We start from the raw sequence: 23,866 nt of genomic DNA on the forward strand, positions 1-23,866 counted from the left end.
TGTCGGCAGTGAAAACAGCAGAGGCGACTTCTGTGATCACGTGATTTCCCGTGGTTCCCTGCATTACCCAGGAATCAGTTCGATCACTACATGCCTGGCGAACCCGGAATTAACACAGTAGATTGAGTCGCTGTGTAGTTTGTTTGAGCCTAGCTTAAAAACATGTATATATTGTGTTTGCTGGTTGTGTTGTGTTTCGGCCACCAATGCAACACAATCAGCGACGTGAATATAGACCCAAGTACCAAGACTGTCGACGGGCCAAACTTGGAAACGTTGGTAAATATCCCGGGGCACATGAAACCACTTGGCGCTCACCGGCCTCCCGAAGGCACAATAGAAGTGTTAGATGAAGTACCAGACCCAAAAACGTTCTTTGAACAATACGTAAAACCAGGAAAACCTGTTTTGTTTCGTGGAGCTGGGAAGGCAATGAAATCGTATCTGCTATGGACCGATGAATACTTAAGGTAAGATAAGCATGGTTGTCCTTGTAAACCATTGACGTGATAGAGGGACTGTACATAAACCAATCTTATGTCATTAGATACATGTAGGGCAATGGGAGGGGTACTTTAATTTAAAAGATCTTTTTTTTTCAAGTCCCACTCCTGGTATCACTACCGACTGGAATATAATCTCAAGTTTTTCTCAGGTGGCATTTTTTTCTGTGCATGCTATGCAGTATCTCATTTAATAGATGTAATTTTTTTCTTCAAAATTTACTAAATATCCCAAGATGAATTAGAAAAAAATACATAATGATGTATGGTTACTCTGGGTGCAACAAAGGTATTCCATTCATTATAAATTTAACATTTAGAGAGGTTTCTATTGACTGATTCAATACAATTAAAACAGTTTCAATTGATGCGCACTGTGCTCATTTGGGTGGTTTGATTCAACTGCCATTGAAATTTATTAAAATGAACAAGTGCCTGAGAGCAATGTTTACTATTTATTATTTTATATTCACATATGTAATAACCTTGAAAACATATACCCATATGATATAATGAAATAATCTTAACAGTTTTTGGTTGAAAATATAATACAACTGTGCAATGACAACAGATTTCATGGTAATCTTACCATTCTGATACTGGGAGGTGGGTGAGAACTGAGAAAAAAATTGCACAGAAAGAAATCATTGGGGGAAAAAATAGAGAAAAAAATACTCCACATAGTTGGAAAAAAATACAACGAATTCATCATGGATAAAACATATTAACCAAAAAACTAAGTGAAGAACACAGTTTTTCTGCAATCCCAGAGTTTCTAATGATCAAGAAATTATTCATTCAATTAGATGGTTGTCTTGTTCTTCACCTTATTTTGTACATTACAATACATAATAGCGGTACATTCACATCTGTAAAATTATGAATGTCAAATGTCATTAATAATCACTCCTGCAGTTAAGTTTGAGTAAATACTTTTTTTTTAGACAAGACAAGATGAATAAACAAAACAATCAACGACAGAAATGAAAATGAGAATACCTTTACATGTAAGACACTTAGATAAAAATTGATTTATTATATTTTTTACTGTTCAATTTCAAAACATACATGTAGCAGCTGTTTCAGATATTACATGTGATAGTGACAACTAATTGTAATTTATAAGATTCTAAATTACTTGTATTACTAGCACCAATAATTTTGCCATATTAATGTGCAAGGTTAAGTTTATGTATTGTACAGTGCATCATATACATATATCATGTATGTATGTCAGTTACTTTGATTCAAGCATTCTAAAATCATTTTTTTCAGCAGTACATGTATACACACTTCATATTTTTTCAAAGTCTGTTCATAATCTGATATAAGACACTACTCTATCACATTAGTTGTATTCATACTTCACTCTACATACATACAATTAAAGGTAATGTGTTTGCATCTAGTACTGACTAAGAAAGAACCAAGCCTACTAAAGAATATGTATATACAAATAACCACGTCTTTTAACATTCATTTCTCAGTACAGTAAACAATGGACAAATAAAGTTTTGATCATGAATGTTTTGGCCACCATTTTCCACCCTGGACATTTTGGCTAATTTATATTAATTAACTCATACATTTAGCCCATATAATACAAGTATGACTTATATATATTTATTAATACTTATAACTTGTAAGTTACAAGTCTCAGCATAAGTCTCAGAAACTACTGTAGTAAAAAATATCTACCGTAAAATCTGTATTAGAAGCCGCATCCTTGATAGAAGTCGCACCCATTCTTTTTGAAAAATTGAGAACCAAAAATTCACCATTTCTCATATGTGTAGATGCTCTAATAGAAGCCGCATCCCTTTCATTGTATCATTTTAATAGAAGCCGCGGCTTCTAATACAGATTTTACAGTATTCAGTTCAGTTCACCGTCTCAATATATTGCAATATCTTTTCGCTTGAGAATTTTTATAAATATTTTATTTGTTAAGTCTAACTGTAGCACTGTCTGATGTGTTATTTTCAGATTGAGGCAGTTATAATCTCCCTTATTCTATAAAGTATTCATAGTTCATTTTTCCCTGGAGTGAAGCTTCAAATAATCCAGATTAGTCTTAGAATCGAAAGGTTCGCTTAGTTTCATATTTTGAACAATGATATTTAATGACTTACTACATTTAAAAATACGTTTTTGCACACATGTATTAATATTTATGTACCAGTTCAGTTTATTTACTGTTCTAGGAAATGGTCATATTTTATGAGAATAGTGATTGTGGTTATGTGAATGATAGAGACATGTCATATTTGTTATGTTCCAGCACATAGTTACATGTATGCTATTGGTTGTTGTTTATGTGTTTCTGTGTACTCAGCCTGTGATTCCATAATGCTAAATACCTTTTGATGTTCTACATGTCAGAGCTTAGATATATAGCAAACTATTGAAAAAAGGATCAGAGAGCAATGTTGGTAACTAGGCAACAGTATTTGAAATACTGTATAGGGTTTTTCACTGGCTTTTATTCTCGCTTATTTTGCTGGTAGTGAAATGCACTAAATTAATACTAAGTGAATATTCAAATTTAACAATAACATGAATTTTGCCGTTTTTCATAATCCAGTGAATTTAAAACCCGATCAATATTAAAATTTAACAATATAAAATGAATTGTTGTTTTTCATAAACCGGTGAATTTAAAACCCGGTCAATATTAAAATTTAACAATGTAATATGATTTGTTGTTTTTCATAATCCAGTGAATTTAAAACCTGGTGAATACAGTTGTACATGTACCTCTGCAACATTAAATTCACATAAATTGAACCCAGTGAATACATGTGTACTCTAGTACAATATACATGTATGAAAGTACAAAAGAAATTTTGGTGATGTCCAATCTAATAGTGCAAATATGGTACTGTGCAATATACAATGTAGATGTGATGGATCAACACAAATATATAAACTGAGCTGGGCTAGGTTTGTAATAAAATGGAATGAATTGCGCAACCATTCGTTAATTAGAATGAGTTATCAACCCTTTGACTGCCAGATAAATTCTGCCCAAAATATAATGCAAATATTTTCATATTTTGTTAAATTTTCACTAAATTTCATCATATTTTCAGATCATACTAACAGTTTCAGATATTGCTTTTAATTTTGGACTCAAAGGTTTGTTAGTTTTTATTATTTCATGCGGGGAATACTAGACTGTACACAATCATTTTGTTGCTGGTGTTGAAAGTTGATACTGGCAGGGTTCTCCCCAGCAGTATGAATATTCAAAATGGCCACAGGGAATGAGTATTTCTTTCAACAGAAGTCAAAATACTGACGAGAGGACAGGTCTTATAGAATGATATTTATTATACAGTAAGATTACAACACATTGAATTGAATATTGAATAGTGCTCAAAGAGTTAAAACAAAATGTTCTGCCTCTCGTCAAAAAAATATCAAAACAAGTACATGTATTATGAAAATAAGCAGAGCAGAAAAAAGACATAAATTGAAGTTGCATCATTTATTCAAAACCATCAAAACATATCATTACAGTTTAGAGCAAGATTACTGGAATTTTATCTTCTCAAATACATTTAGTGTAATTGAAACCTGGCAATGTCTTATGCATGACCCCCCCCCCCCCCCCAAAAAAAAAAAAAAAAAAAAAAAACAAAGGTCACACATTCTAGTTCTTTCTGGTGGTACAAATTTATTATCAATGAGAATATTTCAATTATATTTCCCAAACAATATAAGCATTTGTCATTAAAATTGAAAAATCTTTTTAAAATGACAAAATTATAGGACAACATACACATATACAGTTGTAAATGCCAGAATGTACATGTATCATAGTGAAAAAATTAATATTAGATAATAATACCACTTCATACATTTGTACATGTATTTAGTAATAACAGTAATCTACAATGTATTAATCATATGTTCATGTTTACTTAGTACTATATGGGTCTACTGAGTGCACTTCTATCATATGATGTTGTATCAATAAATTACTACATTTACATAAAGGTATCTTGATATTATTTATGGTAGACAAATTTTGATGGTTGTAGCCTTCAAACCTACACCTATACATGGTCTGAATTTGTTTTAGTGTCACAGCTCCATTTTTTCAATTTTTGATCAGTTCTGATTTGCTAAAATTCATATAGCAGCTCAGTGAAAAGCATTACAATATCTGTGTAGTATTTCTGTGCTTTAAAAATGTTAGCTTCAAAGGCCTATTAAAATAAAAAATGGTTGTGACCTCACAGTGACACTAAAGAAAGAGTTACCATTTGCAAAATCATAAAAATAATAATTAGAAAAAAAAAACTCATTGATATTCTATGACATATTTTTCACGGTGACTGTAGCAATAATAACTATAGATACATTTGTACATTGTATGCTATTGTTTTTATTTACATTGTATGTTACTCCTAATATTTGTTTATTTTATAAGTAATTTAAATGCCATTTAATACCGGGTACCCTGCATACGGTACCTCTGTCGCGCCCATGGTAGTGCAAAATACCCAGCATTCCTGTCATGTCCAATAAATACATGGAGCATACATGTACCTCTGTCATGTCCATGTAGTACCCAACATACCTCTATCATGTCTGTTTAATAAGATTTATTTTGATGCAGGAAGAAATATGGAAAATTAGAAGCAGAAGTGGAAGAAGGAAAAAAAGAAAATCGATCAAAGGAATTATATCATATGAGTTTTAGTAGTTTTCTTGACGTTTATTCTAAATCTGATGTTTATATGGTACAAAGTATGCACAATGAGATGAAAGGTAGGTAAATATCTACGGCAGTGTTGTCCTAAAATGTCACATTGGTACAAAAATTAAGGAGTATATTATGAGGCTATTACCAAAATACTGCGAAGTATGCTAGGAGGCACTGCAGTGTAGTGATAGTAACAACTAACATGTAGCGGAAAATGATCCATTTTTATACTGCCTGAGTACATGCTTTGCCATATTCTTGTGAGAACCTTATTATTTTACATATTTTATAGCACAGTCTTTGAATGTGACGTAAATATGAAGGAAGGAAGACAGTCAAATTCTATACAGCAATTTACGACAAGAGTATTCTATTGTTTTTGATGTCTGATGTTTAATAATTTAATGTATATTATGGTTTCTTCTCAGATGAATATATGTTGTTAAAATGTATGCTGTGTGGAGGTTTTCAAAAAGTCTTACTGGATGCTGTCATATGGTTCAGTAGTGGTGGAACTAAATCTGTGTTACACTTTGATGCTTTGGACAATATAAACTGTCTAATGGATGGTGAAAAAGAACTTATTATGGTTGACAGAGTAAGTATTTTATTTTCTCATATGTATCCTACATAAAGTACAAAAATGTATAAGGTTTATACTCATGCATGGCAAATACTTTGCATATTTATTTTATTAAACTAAAGATAATTACCATATCAATATTATTTCTGTGTGTAAGCATGGTAAACCACTACATGTATGTGTAAAACTAGAAGGAACAGTACATTGTGTATAGAAGTACTGTGTCATATGGTACAGAACTTTCGATTGGTGCAAATGTTCCCAGAATGCATTGAAACTATCTACTGTAGAGTCATTAAATATTCATGTATTTTTAATTTCATGATTAAACAAAAATCATTATATTGTATATAAAATAACATTCAGAGTATACAGCCACATCTATTTTGAGTTTGATTGAACTTTGTAATGCTTGTACTGTTCTGCAGTGATGAACGGATCATCTTGACTTGATATCATCTTATATATGTCTATCATTATTAAGACGATGATCAATGTATGATAATTATATGATAATCTTCTCTCTGAGCAGATCAATGTCAGCATTTCACATTCATGTCAAACCACTGTAGTATTTTACTTTAATAGTATTTCACTTAGAACCTTTTTTTCGCTGAAAGGATAACATAAAATCAAGCGAAAATACCTTTTTCCTATGTTTCACATTCAACTCTTCAAAAATCAGTGAAAATAAATTCTATACAAAACACCTAAAAAGTCTTTTCAGCAAAAATTAATTCCAGCTAAAATAAAGTATTTTTTAGTAAATAACTGTGTTGATATTGTTCACACAATTCAGCATTTTAATAAACAAATGTTTTTATAAAGGTGCAAAAGTGTTCTGCAAAGTTTGTTTAGTGCTCTCCCTGATGTATGTCAGTCTGAATTTGTAATTGGCACAGATTTTTGACTCCCATGTGCGAAGCACAAAATGGGAGTCTTTGCAGTTAGTGTGTCTGTATGTGTGTATGTGTGTGTGTATGTGTGTGTGTCCGACTGTTCCACTGCTATCTCAAGAACCATACATCGGTTTTTGATGAAACTTGGTGCATAGATGCTCTGGGCCAATGCGCAGATTTGATTAGGTTTTGGTAAAAATCCATGCTCGTTAATTACCTAATTTGCATGATAATTAGCTAATTTTTAGCTGTTCTATGACTGTTCCACTGATATCTAAAGAACCACTCATTGGATTTTGATGAAACTTGGTACATAGATGCTCTGAACATATGCGCAGATTTGATTAATTTTTGGTAAAAATCCGTGCATATTAATTACCTATTTTGCATGATAATTAGCTATTTTTTAGTGGTTCCATGACTGTTCCACTGATATCTAAACAACCACTCATTGGATTTTGATGAAACTTGGTACATAGATGCTCTGAACTAATGCTAGGTTTTGATTAGTTTTTGGTAATAATCCGTGGATACTAATTACCTAATTTGCATAATGATTAGTCAATTTTCGGTTTTTCCACTGATATCTCAAGTACTAATCATCACATTTCAATGAAACTTGGTACATAGATGTCATACGACACTGCACAGACCTGATAGTTTTTATGGTAATATCAGTACATATTAATTACCTAATTTGCATAATTAATTAATTTTCAGCATTTGATATAAGTAGTTAGCATTACATTTCAATGAAACTTGGTACTTACATACTCGAAGGACTATGCAGAGATTGATTGTTTTCGATAAATATTTGTGCATATTAATCACCTAATTTGCATAATTAGTTAATTTTCAGCTTTTCCACGGGTATCTCAAGTACTAATCATCGCATTTCAATGAAACTTGGTACATAGATCCTTTAGGACTATGCAGAGACCTGATTAGTTTTAGGGTAAATAATTGTGCATATTAATTACCTAATTTGCATAATTAATTTTCAGCTTTTCTACTGATATCTAAAGTACTAATCATCACATTTCAATGAATCTAGAATTATGCAGACCCAATTAGTTTCCGGTAAATATTTGTGCATATTAATCACCTAATTTGCATAATTAACCAACTTTCACACTGATATCTCAGGTACTATACATCACATATCAATGAATGTACATGGATGCTGTAGGACAATAGACAGACCTGAATAATTGTGGGTTAAAATCTGTACATATTAATTACCTAATTTGCATAATTAACCAATTTTAAGCTTTCACACTGATATCTAAAGTACCGTAAAAACTCCAAAATTTCGACCGGTTTTAAATAATTGGTGTTAGAAATGTGACGTGTTTTTAGAGTCAAAATTAAGGTGCATTTTCGGACGGTCGAATTTTTCAGAATAGAAATCAGCAAATGAAAAAATGGGGATGATAGACAGTGTGCTTCATTAGTTTTTAAAAAATGCAATGTCCGTCAATTGACGTAAACTTCCTCATGTTTCACGGTAAAAGCAAAGGTCGTGGCCGAGTTGTAACTCAAAATCTAAACAAAGTCATCAATCAGTGAGTATTATGACAAGCAAAACAAAACATCAAGACGCGGAGAAGAGGTCAGCACAAAACTAATAGGTCAAAAGACAAAGCTGTCTCGCACTACCTAGGAAAACTTGCGAATGTTCGAAGTACAGGTACCCATTGGACAAAAGATACATGGAAGTTTAGCAAACTATCTCCCCGACCCAGTGCAATGTATCTGGTTAGAATCAAAGCTCACGTGTCCCTTATTTGAGGGACCAAATTCTGCCGTAAATTCGCCCTTGGATTAAAAAATAAAATTGGATTTAAGAAAATAAAATGGGACTTTTAAGGTGTATTTTGGCGTCATTTTTCGGACATTTCAATCAATCCTGCCGGCTAAAATAGAGTAAGTTTTACCGTAGTCATTGACGTCTGTCTATTCAAGAGTACACGTGTATGATTTTTATCGTGACTAGCGTGAGCGGGTAAGCTTCCTTTCGAGAATGAGCTGTTATCACTGTGAACAATGTTAAATTATTCTTCAGATGACCAGTTTATTTTTTAAAAACAACTAATTTTTTTATTTAAAAAAAATCATGCCGTTTTCGCATCAAAATCCAAGCCAAAATATCGTACTACAACATCAATCTCTTCCGCATTGCGTTCAATAACATTAACATATTTAAATAAGCTATGGTAATTTGAACACGTTGGCATCATCTAGCTTTTTGATTGGTTAATTAGCGATTTGACCTATTTGACCTAAGAGAACATGGCGGATATCCTACAGCATCAAACGTTTATACGAGACCGGAATCATTCGCTTACGATGAAACTAAGTTGACTTTTATTTGTATTTCATAACCATTCAACAAATTTATTTTGTGTACATTATTATAATCACTACTGAGTACAGTAATAATCAACAATTCAGAAACGCAGCATGCCGAGATTTTTGTGTTCGTTTTTATTTGAAACTTCGTTTATTTAGAATATATTTTCGTTACCAATAAAATAAAAATCTCTCAGTCAATCAGAAACCCGGATTCTTGCCTTCGAGGAAGGTCCCGTTTGAACGCTCACATCGGGTTTTTTTTCGTTTGGGGGAAAACTAAAACTGGTCGCAATTTTCGAATAAGAATGAGTCGGCAATTTTTAGTGGAGTCGAAAATTTTGAGGTAAATAAAACACCGAAACCCGTCAAATAAATAGGCGATCGAATTTTTAGAGGGGTCGAAATTTTGGAGTTTTTCACGGTAGTAATTATTCCATTTCAATGAAACTTAGTACAAAGATGCTCTAGGACAATGTACAAACCTAATTAGTTTGGGGTAAAAATCTGTTCATATTAATTCCCTAATAAGCTTAATAATTCATAATTTTTTGGTTCTAATCACATTTCAATTAAACTTGGAGACATAGATTTTCTGTTACATTGCGCAGACCTCATTAGTTTTACACTCAAATGTGGTCATATTAATTTTCTGATTTGCATAATTAGTTTTCAGCTAAGTAATTTCGAATTATATTTAATGTGTCTCCAATACTCTCAGCACATGGGAGTTCTTTCTAAGCTTTCTTTGATTTTTTTTTAAATTACTTTTTTTTTTAAAGAAAAAATCATTTTTTTCCAAAAAATTAAAACAAAATACACATTTTATAATAAGTTATTTTATAATAAATTAAACTAACTTTTTTAAAACATGCTTCATGGTGACTAATTTCTTAATGGCAAAATCAGATGAATGTCTACATTTCACCAACCATTCTGCTTGTTTTGGTACAACGTTTTTTATTTTTATATTAACAGAAAGAATCAGAGCACATTGACATTGACCACCCAGAAGGCTCATTTTGTGGTGTTGATGTAGATAAAGTAAATATGACTAAATACCCTGGTTTAAAAAATGTGCCATGGTATACAGCAACAATGAAACCATCAGATTGTCTGTTCATTCCATATAAGTAAGTAGATGTACATATGTGCCATGGTATACAGCAACAATTAAACCATCAGATTGTCTGTTCATTCCATATAAGGGAAGAGTAGGAAATCAAACTCGCGGTTAACCGCGGTCATTACCGCGGTGGTGGTGGGTGCTCGCCGGTCGACCGCATTTTATGCAAATTTATGCATAGATTACATGACCCCGGTTTACCGCGGTTGTGTGCGGTAGGCTCGCATGGCAATTTACACCCAAGTTCAAATAATAAAAATCGAGTGGTACCAGAAGATTGGAAAAATCGTCTCTATTAGTTCGCAGAAGAACACTATTTTATTTTCACGAGTCTTGGTATAACATCGCAAAGCAATCCAGAATAATGTAGACCCCACATAATGTAAAATATTATCACATTATTTTGAATTTACATCATGTATGGTCTCAGGATTTATTTTAAAAGATTAATGTTTCGCGTATACAAATATAATCGGGCGAAGTATAAATTCCAAGTGTAAAACACTCGACGAGAGGCCGCAGTTTACGTTACCTCGAGACCATGCACTAAGTAGGAAAAGCAAGCCGAAGCCGAAGAGGGAGTGTCACACACTTGGTGCTACAATATATACTACAACAACTGGGTGATCAGCGAAAAAAATAGCGCACTTCTTGGCGAAACTGACTAATCTAATAAACCTTGGCCCAAGTTTAACCCCAAGTCACGCGCTGAACAAGTGGGTTGTTACCTTAGTGACCATTCGCGCTCCGCGCGTTGACCTTGTTATTATACACATCGCATTACGCAAATTTTTACTGGCTCTGCGTTGCCTACGTAAAAATTGTTACTGTTCTGGTTGTGAATATTTCACCATTGCCGACGTGATAATGCGTTGCCTTCGTAATAATTACGCAAACTTATTTTCCGTTGTCTACGTACTTGCTGTGATTATTTAAACTTTGCCGACTTGATAATGTGTTGCCTTTGTAATAATTACGCAAACTTATTTTCCATTGTTTACGTACTGGCTGTGAATATTTCAACTTTGCCGACTTGATAATGCGTTGCCTTTGCAATAGTTACGCAAACTTATTTTCTGTTGTCTACATACTGGCTGTGAATATTTAAACTTTGCCGACTTGATAATGCATTGCCTTTGTAATAATTACGCAAACTTAATTTCCATTGTTTACATACGGGTTGTGAATATTTCAACATTGTCGACTTGAAATTGCGTTGCTTTCGTATAATTTGTACAATTTATAACTACATGACTTAGTCGAAACCGCGACTTACAGCAACAATTAAACCATCAGATTGTCTGTTCATTTCATACAAGTTAGTAAATGTGCCATGGTATACAGCAACAATGACACCATCAGATTGTCTGTTCATTTCATACAAGTTAGTAGATGTGCCATGGTATACAGCAACAATTAAACCATCAGATTGTCTGTTCATTTCATACAAAGTAGTAGATGTGCCATGGTATACAGCAACAATGAAACCATCAGATTGTCTGTTCATTTCATACAAGTTAGTAGATGTGCCATGGTATACAGCAACAATTAAACCATCAGATTGTCTGTTCATTTCATCTAAGTTAGTAGATGTGCCATGGTATACAGCAACAATTAAACCATCAGATTGTCTGTTCATTCCATATAAGTTAGTAGATGTGCCATGGTATACAGCAACAATGAAACCATCAGATTGTCTGTTCATTTCATATAAGTTAGTAGATGTGCCATGGTATACAGCAACAATTAAACCATCAGATTGTCTGTTCATTTCATATAAGTTAGTAGATGTACCATGGTATACAGCAACAATTAAACCATCAGATTGTCTGTTCATTCCATATAAGTTAGTAGATGTGCCATGGTATACAGCAACAATTAAACCATCAGATTGTCTGTTCATTCCATATAAGTTAGTAGATGTGCCATGGTATACAGCAACAATTAAACCATCAGATTGTCTGTTCATTTCATCTAAGTTAGTAGATGTGCCATGGTATACAGCAACAATTAAACCATCAGATTGTCTGTTCATTCCATATAAGTTAGTAGATGTACATGTACCATGGTATACAGCAACAATTAAACCATCAGATTGTCAATTATAGATGGTTTCATCAAGTGAGTTCATCTGGTAGAAATCTTGCTGTCAATATATGGTTTGCTCATTTGTGGTCATTCAATGAACATGATTGTAAAGAAGATTTACCTGATATGATGTCATTATCGGAGTTTGAATTTGGTAACAGTAATCATCAATTCAGGTGAGAATGAGTTACAAATTTACATAATGAATGGATAGTGGTAGTTTTTTTAAAAGTTATAGATACATTTGTAGGAGTACCTGCGCTATATGCATGTCCCAAAGGGCACTGTCGTCTGTCTCATAGGCCACTGTCACATGTCTCACAGGGCAATATCATGCGTCTCCCAAGGTACTATAATATGTCTCACAAGGCACTATAATCTGTCTCACAGGGCACTATAATCTGTCTTGCAGGGCAGTATATGTCTTGCAGGGCACCATTATACGTCTCACAAGGCACTATTATATGTCTCACAAGGCACTATTAGATGTCTTGCAGGGCACCATTATATGTCTCACAAGGCTCTATTATATGTCTCACAAGGCACTGTTATATGTCTCACAAGGCACTATTATATGTCTCACAAGGCACTATTAGATGTCTTGCATGGCACCATTATATGTCTCACAAGGCACTATTATATGTCTTGCAGGGCACCATTATATGTCTCACAAGGCACTATTATATGTCTCACAAGGCACTATTATATGTCTTGCAGGGCACCATTATATGTCTCACAAGGCACTATTATATGTCTCACAAGGCACTATTATATGTCTTGCAGGGCACCATTATATGTCTCACAAGGCACTATTATACATTGTACGTCTCACAAGGCACTATTATATGTCTCACAAGGCACTATTATATGTCTCACAAGGCACTATTATATGTCTTGCAGGGCACTGTTATATGTCTCACAAGGCACTATTATATGTCTCACAAGGCACTATTATATGTCTCACAAGGCACTATTATATGTCTCACAAGGCATTATTATATGTCTTGCAGGGCACTGTTATATGTCTCACAAGGCACTATTATATGTCTTGCATGGCACCATTATATGTATCACAAGGCATTATTATATGTCTTGCAGGGCACTATTATATGTCTCACAAGGCACTATTATATGTCTCACAAGGCACTATTATATGTCTCACAAGGCATTATTATATGTCTTGCAGGGCACTGTTATATGTCTCACAAGGCACTATTATATGTCTTGCATGGCACCATTATATGTATCACAAGGCATTATTATATGTCTTGCAGGGCACTATTATATGTCTCACAAGGCACTATTATATGTCTCACAAGGCACTATTATATGTCTCACAAGGCACTATTATATGTCTTGCATGGCACCATTATATGTATCACAAGGCATTATTATATGTCTTGCAGGGCACTATTATATGTCTTGCAGGGCACTATTATATGTCTTGCAGGGCACCATTATATGTCTCACAAGGCATTATTATATATCTTGCAGGGCACTATTGTATGTCTTGCAGAGCACTATTGTATGTCTCACTGGGCACTACTGTATGTCTCACTGGGCACATCATTTGTCTCACAGGGGGCTATCATTTATCTCACAAGGCACTATCACATGTCTCACAGGGCACTATCATTTATCTCACAAGGCACTATCACATGTCTCACTGGGCACTATCATCTGTCTCACAGAGCACTACTTTAATTTGCATACTAATTAACTTTTCAGCTTGTATTATTTTGTATCATAACAACAGTATTTCTATTGTAACAAAACACTTTTTTGTATTTTATGCATGCTTGGGAATTGGGAACATTGGGAAAATGCTGTCAGTTTAATTTAGGCAATTTTGGGTGAGTCTTGATAAAGTTCACTCAAGCTTGGTAAACACACAATGCAAAAAGTTATCAACTTTGTATCTTTTGAAGCAGAAAGACATTGTCTGTACAATGGAATAACATTTGTAGCATGTCTTTATTTGTTTGTTTTTCACAGAGGCGAAATATATGACCACTTTGATTTGTTAGGAATGTCATCCATTACAGAAGAAGTTTTACTAGAATATGTAAAAGATGAAGGTGGTAATACAGAAGAAGCTCTCAATGTAAGTGTCGCCATGTCAACATCATCAAAAAAATGCCCATCACATAAAAAATGCTCATATATTTTCTGTCTGTTTGATGTCACAGACATGAGTGAGTCAGTGTCAGCTTAATGCATTTCATATGTAAATAATATTTCCCAAAATAAACAGGTAAAAATAGCAACACTTTTTGGTTATGAACTTTTGTCGTTTACCATCTTAGAAATATCTCATCATCATTTCTTTGCAGGCAGAGTGCAAACACTTCTGCAATTACCACAAATTTATATAAAAGGTGCATAATAATTATGGTGATGTTTGTTTTTTGTTTCGTAGGCATTCCAGATGTTAGACAAAGACAAAGATAAGACAGTAACTTTTGATGAGTTGTTAAATTTTCCTGTTGAAGACTTTGCTCTGTTGTTTCCGTCGTTAGCACAAGATAGGAGTTCTGGCCCGAGAGAAGATCTGATGGAAAACGATAATGATAACGATCATGATGAGCTCTAAAACAAAGAATCACACTAAGTGCAGAATCTCGTTTTTGAAAATTGAGAAGAAAATTTCCCCATTATTCTATAGAAATGTGGGGAATTTTAAAAAAACTAATTTGGAATGTCTCCTCATACTGAGTACAAGGGGGTAGCTTTTTAATCATGTCTTGGCTGTATCACAAATGTAGTTACTTATTTCAGCACTCACTATTCTGGCTCAGTTTTCATTCAAATATACCATATAATAATTATTTTGTGAGAATTTGGTATAGTACTTCTGGAATAGTTGTGTTGTTGTTGTGTTACGTATCACATTGTTTGGAAATTCCAATGATGCTATTTCCAGTTAACAGATCAGACGATAGAGAAATTTATTTTGAGGGTGAAATAGATCAGAAATCATGCATATAATGTAAGATTGAGGATTCGTGATAATTAGGACCATGAAAAAAAGCATGAAGAAACGTCACAAATTGTACACACATCAAGAAATAAGCTGAGAAAGTTCTAATGACGTGATATGAATCCTATTAATATTACAAAATTAATTTATTGAGTTTACAATCAGATAATATAATTAATAATTAAATGCATTGTACTATGTTCTGTTGAATTCAACTCACTTGTAATAATAAACCAAAATAATTAGATTAACCAACCAACCAATCATAGTTCTGATCATCAGGTCTCAGTTATAAAACACTCTCTGTTTTGTTCACAGTAGTCATTGATTTTTGTACTGATTTTAGTATAATCCTGCGCTCCAATGTAGCTGAATTTCTAAACTAGTACAGTAATATGTAAAATAAGAGAATACAGACATGTCTAATCTCCTCTTCCTGAGAATTGCTTAGAGCAAATAAAAGCTGAGATGGGGATCTACTGTATTCTAGTGTCACCACCACCACACTCTAGGTGATATTTTGGCAAATGTGGTGGATTGGTTTTCCGACAAGACATTCAATGTTCTTGTATTATTAAGGAATATATTCACTCAACATAAGAGTTATTGAGGTTTTTGTATATATATAGGATTTTTATGTATTTATTACACAGTGTATATTTTAGATATAGATAGATATATTTGTTATATATGAATGATGATACATACAAAGCCAGTATGAGTTGAAGTGCTCTCGTTGATGAATTCACTTAGATATAGATATTGCATGAATATAGTAAGTGAATTCATTGACGAATTCACAGCAACTCACTGATTATGCCAGGCTAACAAGCTGATGACACCGATGTAATAAATAATGTGTTACGGTGGTTTTACATATTGTGTTTGGTATATATGGAGTTAGTGCAATTTAGGCTATGAAAATCTTACAAATTAACTATGTTAAAATGTATAAAACAATTGGATACATGGCAATTTTATACTATTGTTACATTGTACTGTAAAGCGCAAAATTTCTTTACACTGAGGTCATTTTTCAGTAGCAGTCAAGACGCAATATTTAAAACCACTATACATATGCTGTGATCTGACCAGAATTTGTAACTTTTTCAATTCATTTTATTTGTAGAGGGGATATGTAAAGGCATTGTAGTTTTAGTTATTTCAAATTGACAAGTGTGTAATTGAATGATGTATGAATTGTCTGAGATTGTGACATTTGAGGCTGTTTTTATAATTTTATCTTCAGAATACAATATATGGTTTAGTTGTCAGACTTAGTGCGACAAAACATCAAGAGAACTTGTGCAGGTTTAGAGTTGATCAATACAGTTTAATTAAAATATACTTTGTGATAAAATTAACCACTGATATACAATGTCATATGCGAAATAAATAATAGGGTAACATACCAAGTTTAAAATAAAAAATGTTTGTTTGTTATAATTTATGGGGTTAGTATGAGGTTATTTAGGATATACCACAAAGTAGGCACAAAGATAGCACAGTTGGAGTATCAAATGACACATAGCTGAGGTTAATGTGGTTGTTTACTGCCTGAATGTATACTTCATAATATTCCCTTAATAGCCTTATTTTTTATACATATTCCTAATCCAACTACTTGCCAGAATGGACCAAGTAAATGCAGCAGAATCTTTCCATATTTGGAATTTGCTTTTCTTAATAAGGTAACATGCAGATACTCATTGCAATACATCATGCTGTACCATGACAGATGTATAATAATACTGGACTGTATGAGGGGATTCATTTAAAAAAAAGTTCCTTTATTATAGTAAAGTTGTGTATAAAATGGTTGCTAAGAGGCCGAAGTTATATTTGATTTTGGCAACTATTGGTCGGAAAGGAGTGAAAGTTACATGGAAAGTAGAAAACTAATTTGCAGAAGTCTGCTGAAAAGTTGAATGAGTCATGTGTAAAGTTAAGAAATTGCATGCAAAGTGGCTCAATTAAGCTAAAATAGCAAAATATGTGCAAATTACCAAAAATTGTTTTCAAATTTGCAAAAACTAGCTGGAAAGTCAAAAAGTTGTGTATGTAAAGCTAACAAATTTGTTGCAATTTTGCCAAAGTTTGTAGGGAGGTCGAAAAAGTTGTTTGCTAAGTTGCCAGAGTTGGCTGAAAATTAAAACAAATTGTTGAAAAACTTGTATGTAAAGTTTTTAAAATATAGTTGCAAAGTTACCTGGTAAGTCAATAAAGATGTTCGCAAATACAATAGTTGTAAAGTTCAACAATTAGCTGGAAAGTTCAACAATTAGCTGGAAAGTTCAACAATTAGCTGGAAAGTTCAACAATTAGCTGGAAAGTTCAATATTTAGCTGGAAAGTTCAACAATTAGCTGGAAAGTTCAACAATTAGCTGGAAAGTTCAACAATTTGCTGGAAAGTTCAACAATTAGCTGGAAAGTTCAACAATTAGCTGGAAAGTTCAACAATGAGCTGGAAAGTCAAAATAGATGATTGCAAACTACCAAAAGTTAGTTAGATATCAAAAAAATAGTAGAAGTAGAAATAGTAGAAAAACCTGTGTAGGGTTTAAATAAAAGGTGAAAGTTAGAACGTACCAAGCTAAATTATACCATACAAGCTTATTCTCGTGCAGACTGGTATATATGCGCATGCTCATAACTATTTTATAGAGAGTAATTTTCTTGTCAATTTAGTCTGAATAAACAAAGCCGAATTGTCATAATTTGACAAAACTTGATTGATTTTTCAGCTAAAGTTGGCAACTTTACGAGCAATTTTTCGTCTTTACATGCACATTTTTTCGACTTTCCATCTGACTTACAGAATTTTGCAACCAATTTTTCGACATGGCACGCCATATTACCGATTTTCGAGATGACTTCTGAAGTTTTGCAATAATTGAATTGAATTGCCAGCTTATTTCAGAAAATTTACAACCAATTTTTTGACCCTGCACACAATGTTTTCGACTACCAGTTAATGGTGGCAACTTTGAAACCAATTTCTTGACTAAGCACACAATTTGTTTTTGTTTTTTAAGCTAACTTTGGCAACTCTCTCGTTCGATTTCTCGGTCTCGGCCTTGCGCATAATTTTTTCTATTTTTAGTTTGTAACTTAGTTTCCGACATTCAACCAATTTTCACAACATTGAAAGTCTGTGGTATCTGCACATTATAGATGTGTTCACATGCTTAAATGCTTGGGTGATTATTACTTGCAAACAGTCAACTGTTCTTGTGAAGAAATTTATTCAAGATTAGTGTCCATGATGCTCTCAGAAAGCTATATAGTGACAACAGCAGAGAATTTAACTTATCAAGCTTTGTTTATATGAGGAACCCCAATCCACCATCAATTTTGATAGACAAGTCTCCTGCTTTGGGAGGTACCAGAACAAGTCAAGTACTTGGTAAGCACACAACCGCCTTATATGCAGCACGACAGGCTTTTACAGAGGCTGAGTGTTCAAATGGTATACTAAGAGCATTGGTAGAACAATGTTATGATCAATTAATTTCTAAAGTTGAAATAGACTGTGTTTTATTTGGGTAATGAGGATGGAAATGTTATAGATTATTTAGCTAGCCATGTAGATAACTTTATACACGGGTGGGATTTCCGTATTTTAAACTACAGTGATTAATCCGTTCTGAAGTAAGGAAGATAGTTGCGTGTACTAATAGTTTTTTTAAACGTCTAACATTTGCACTAATCGCCAGGCCAAGATAATTGTAAAACATTAAGAATCACATTGCACAACTTTGCACGCTGTTTTAAGCTTTAGAGCAATTACGTGCCGACTACCAAAACTATGGGTACATTGAAAGGACGTCCACATTTTAAAACTTTCAATCAATCAACAATCAAAATAATCTGCATGAAATTTTACTATAAATGTTTAACATCGCAGTAATAAAGAAAACACAAAAGATAGTTACGTGTATTTTCCATGACAAGATAACAAAATTATATTTCACCAGCTTGTTTTGTCAGGTAGTCTCCCATGCAAGTACTTATACTTGTACGGTCATATAATGTTTGGAAATGATTCGAAATTGCTACAGTTTGAACGTGTTTATTTTTTGAGTTGACCTATGACCTCTACATGCTGCAAAATATAATACGGTAATTCAACGGTCATTTATGACATATTGATTCATGGTTTTGATTTTTTAACGATGGGTTACGATATAACAACTCAGATCACATTTCCATGTAAATCTGCCAACTTTGCAATAATGTTTCACAACTTTGTACGCAGTTTGTTCGTCATTTTACGTTTTGATAGTGTTAAAATCTTCCAATATAAGGGGCTTGTCCAACAATTTTCTTCTAAATTTAGCTGCGGGGACGATATCACAATGACTTAGGTCATTTATATAAGCAATCCCGCCAACTTTTCAATTACTTTTCATATCCTTTTAGGCTGTTTTTGGACATATTACGGTGAGTTCATATGACAGTCTGCTACAAATCCAGATTTTACTTGGATTTTATTCATTTTTTCTACTTTATAGCTGTATGGTGCGACATGACAACAACTCAGGTCAAGTAACCACGCCAATCAACCAACTTTGCAAACACTTTGCACAACTTTGCACGCTGTTTTAACAGCTTAGAGCAATTATGTGCCGACTACCAAAACTATGGGTTTATTGAAAAGACGTGCAAATTTTAAAACTTTCTAGAAAATTGAAAAATCAAAATAATCAGCATGAAATTTCAGTATAAATGTTCAACATCGCAGTAATAAAGAATACATAAAAGATAGTTGTGTGTCTTTTCCATAAATCTGACAAGATAGAAAAATTATATTTCACCAGCTTGTTTTCTCAGGTAGTCTCCCATGCAAGTAGTACCAACGCCCGATTGACTTTAAATATATGATGGTCCGATCACCTGACCAATTAGCTAGACAGACATTCGATTTACATCGAATTAACGGTCATAAACTGTTTGGAAATGAATCGGCATTGCTACCGTTTGAACGTGTTTATTTTGTGAGTTGGCCTATGACCTCTCAATGCGGCAAAATATAATACGGTAATTCAACGGCCATTGATGACATATTTATTCATTGTTTCGAATTTTTAACGATGGGTTACGATGATATAACAACTCAGATCACATTTCCGTGTAAATCTGCCAACTTTGCAATAACTTTTCACAACTTTGTAAGCAGTTTGTTCGTCATTTTACGTTTTGATAATTTTAAAATCTTCCAATATAAGGGGCTTCTCCAACACTTTTGCTTCATTTATTTCTAAATTTAACTGCGGGGACGATATCACAATGACATATATTCAAATATATAAGCTATCCCGCCAACTTTTCAATTACTTTTAATATCTTTTTAGGCTGTTTTGGGACATATTACGGTGAGTTTAAATGACAGTCTGCTACAAATCCAGATTTTACTTGGATTTTATTCATTTTTTCTACGTTATAGCTGTATGGTGCGACATGACAACAACTCAGGTCAAGTAACCACGCCAATCAACCAACTTTGCAAACACTTTGCACAACTGTGCACGCTGTTTTAACAGCTTAGAGCAATTATGTGTCGACTGCCAAAACTATGGGTTTATTGAAAAGACGGGCAAATTTGAAAGTTTTCTAGAAAATTAAAAAATTAAAATAATCAGGGCGAAATTTTAGTATAAATGTTTAACAGCGCAGTGATAAAGAATACACAAAAGTTAGTTTTGTGTCTTTTCCATGAATCTGACAAGATAGAAAAATTATATTTCACCAGCTTGTTTTCTCAGCTGGTCTCCCATGCAAGTAGTACCAACGCCCGATTGACTTTAAATATATGATATTTTTCTTTTATTAAAAGACAGACCCACTGGTCTGCCTTGTTACAAAAATACATGTTCGCAATAATAATACAATAAAATTTACATGGATATAAATTCATAATACTTAATTAATTTTGTAATGCTTATTATTTATAATTTCAAAAAATTATTTGAAAACTGTGTGGCGTGACAGCTGTCATTAATACGTCATACCTCCATTCAAAAAGCTCAGTTTCTTTATTAAGTTCGTACATTTTAAAATCAACTGATATTTTGTGACTCAATTTTGTTCGAAATAGTTCAAGAGCTAATTTATATTTGTCATTAGATTTATAGAACCCGACGAACCGAGAAGTGTCACTTAGCTGATCAAAATTTTCATCGGGAAAGATTCTTGTCAATATCTGGCCAACATATTTCCATAATGGTAAAATTGTTCTGCAGGAAATAAACAAATGAACAATTGTCTCCCTCTCTGTTGTACAGAAATTGCAATAATTGTTGTATAAGATTCCAATTCGGTGCAGTAAATTATTAGTGAATATTGCATTATGGGTAATTTTAAGTCGTTTTCACCAAAGGAGTTGGGCTTTATACCTCGGTATATATTGAACCAGACACTTTGAAAATTTATATCCGAGTAATGTCGGTTCCTATAGGCTATGCAATTCGGTTCTCGGCTGTTGGTTACATGGATGAGATAAGTAAGTTGAGATAAGTAAGATTTGACTTATAATTTATTAATATGTCAGATGTTTCGGAAGGAGTTTGAGGAATTTCAGATAAACAAATTTGGAACCAAGATTGGTGTAAACTTTTTTTAATAATTTTGTACTGATTTTCAATTTTCCTAATGGTAGACATATCGAAACTTTCACAAATATTGTGTACCAGTTCGCAAATAGCCCCAGTGGGTAAAAAACCGGGTACCACTTCATAGAGAATATGTCCGACCTTTGTGACACCGACACTTACAAAATTACTGTAATAGATTTCTTTTTCATTACAGGTAATAAGTGGGTAAATATCACACAAATGTTTGGGGGTTGTGACGACTTCATCTTGAATTGTCGTCCAAGCGCGTAGCATTTCGTCATAAAACGGTGGTAGATTTGATAGTTTTCGTTTGTCAGTTTTAATTTTGAATAAGTCAGCACCTAGTTTTAAATCACAATACTTGTTCAGATAGAAGGTCATACGGAATTTAAATTTATGGAAGTAATCTCTATCCGATTTTTTTTATCCACTTAAGACGAAATGCCGCACGCCTTGCTCGCAAATCACATATATTCAGCCCTCCATTAGTTATACTGTTTGTAAGAATATCATAATAGACTAGGTGTTTGCCATTATACCATATACAACTAATAACGGCAGATTTAAAACTATTAAGTATATGGTTGTTACAGAAAGTAAATAGTATAGTGAAGATGCATGACGGGTAACCGGCGTACGGGTTGTTGTACATACCGCTCCAAAAAATCGTTTTTTTTCCTGCCATTATATTAAGATTTGCTGTTTAAATCCTTTACAACAGTCAACAATGAATTGTGAAGATTGTGGCGTGTCCAGAGCAAAGCTTTGTCAAGGCGATTTGCACTTATGTAAGTCGTGCAAAGTTATTCGGTTTCCATCGAAAACACCAAGTTCACGATCACCCAAGATGACGGACCCAAACAATGGATCAACCAGAACAAAGGATGGCGATGTTAAACTTGACAACATTCAAGCTACCCTAATTGAACTCACGAGAAAGGTTGACAAGTTTACAGGAATGGAGGGGAAAATCACCGAATTGCAGAGATCTGTCACGTACGTAAGTGATATTTTCGACACTTTTAAAGAGGAAATAACAGATCTGAAAATGGAAAACAACAGGTTGCAATTGAGATTAGATGAAACAAAAGAGGAGTTAAACATATTACAACAATACACACGTATGAAAAATCTTGAAATCTCGGGTATAACGGAAGAGGATGGCGAAGATACGGATGATTTAGTGGTGAAAGTTGCGTCAGCGGTCGGTGTTCACATCACACATAACGATATTGACATATCACATCGGCTACCACATAACAGAAGCACATCTCTCAGACAACAACAACCAGCACCGATCATAGTTAAATTTACGAGACGCAGTGTTCGCAATAAATTGTATATGTCCAAGAAACATCTTAAAGGTAAAACCAGTCATGATATCGGCACTAGTGGAAATACCAAATTATTCATTAATGAAAACCTGACACAACAAAACAAGCAAATGTTTTACCAAGCAAATCAGGCACGGAAGGCAAAGAACTGGAGATTTATTTGGACAAATGGAGGGAAGATTTTCGCAAGAAAAAGTCCAGAAGACCAAGTCATACGTATACTGAGAAATGCAGACTTAGAGAAGATTGTCTAATAACATTGCCACTCTTATCGTAAATGACTGACACACTCGACGTACAACCAATCAAATATAACTGTAAAACATACTCAGTAGATGAATTTAATTCAGGTAATTTCAATAATAAGCATTTTTTATCTACTATTCATTTCAACATCAGATCACTTGCAAAACATTTTGACTCTCTCCTTAATAATATAAATCAACATTTCTCTGTTATTGCCCTTAGCGAAACTTGGTTACGTAAGAATTCTGATTGTTCCCTTTATACACTTCCCTCTTACCAATTAATTACGTCAAGCCGTGAGCATTCTAAAGGTGGTGGGGCGGCATTGTACGTCCACCACTCATTATCATTCTCACACCTTCATTGTTATGAAATAGCCCATTGTGAATCTGTCTTTGTTGATGTTATTATTGCAAAGAAACACAT

The 23,866-nt window shown here is 33.5% G+C and overlaps 2 protein-coding genes across 2 annotated transcripts; both read left to right on the top strand.

Annotated features, from left to right (window-relative positions):
- The first annotated feature begins 32 nt into the window (after positions 1-32).
- On the top strand, positions 33-16,609 carry LOC100375668 (bifunctional peptidase and (3S)-lysyl hydroxylase Jmjd7-like). The gene is made up of 7 exons (XM_006815371.3): positions 33-470; positions 5,131-5,282; positions 5,646-5,815; positions 10,030-10,184; positions 12,286-12,441; positions 14,261-14,369; positions 14,685-16,609. The coding sequence occupies exons 1-7, from the start codon at positions 163-165 to the stop codon at positions 14,856-14,858; spliced, it is 1,224 nt and encodes a 407-aa protein (XP_006815434.2). The 5' UTR covers positions 33-162; the 3' UTR covers positions 14,859-16,609.
- Positions 16,610-22,707: 6,098 nt separating this feature from the next.
- Positions 22,708-23,448, top strand: LOC146734983 (uncharacterized). The gene has a single exon (XM_085507303.1). The coding sequence runs from the start codon at positions 22,708-22,710 to the stop codon at positions 23,446-23,448; it is 741 nt and encodes a 246-aa protein (XP_085363429.1).
- Positions 23,449-23,866: the final 418 nt, after the last annotated feature.

The sequence above is a fragment of the Saccoglossus kowalevskii genome, chromosome 13 (assembly GCF_978046115.1).
Source record: "Saccoglossus kowalevskii chromosome 13, keSacKowa6.1, whole genome shotgun sequence".
In the NCBI taxonomy this organism is placed as follows: Eukaryota; Metazoa; Hemichordata; class Enteropneusta; family Harrimaniidae; genus Saccoglossus; species Saccoglossus kowalevskii.

Bases quoted from the DNA above. Each gene is read 5' to 3' on its own strand.
- LOC100375668 (XM_006815371.3), top strand. From the start codon at position 163: ATGTATATATTGTGTTTGCTGGTTGTGTTGTGTTTCGGCCACCAATGC. The intron at 471-5,130 runs GTAAGATAAGCA...ATTTTGATGCAG, and splicing joins TGGACCGATGAATACTTAAG to GAAGAAATATGGAAAATTAG. The intron at 10,185-12,285 runs GTAAGTAGATGT...TGTCAATTATAG, and splicing joins TGTCTGTTCATTCCATATAA to ATGGTTTCATCAAGTGAGTT.
- LOC146734983 (XM_085507303.1), top strand. From the start codon at position 22,708: ATGACGGACCCAAACAATGGATCAACCAGAACAAAGGATGGCGATGTT.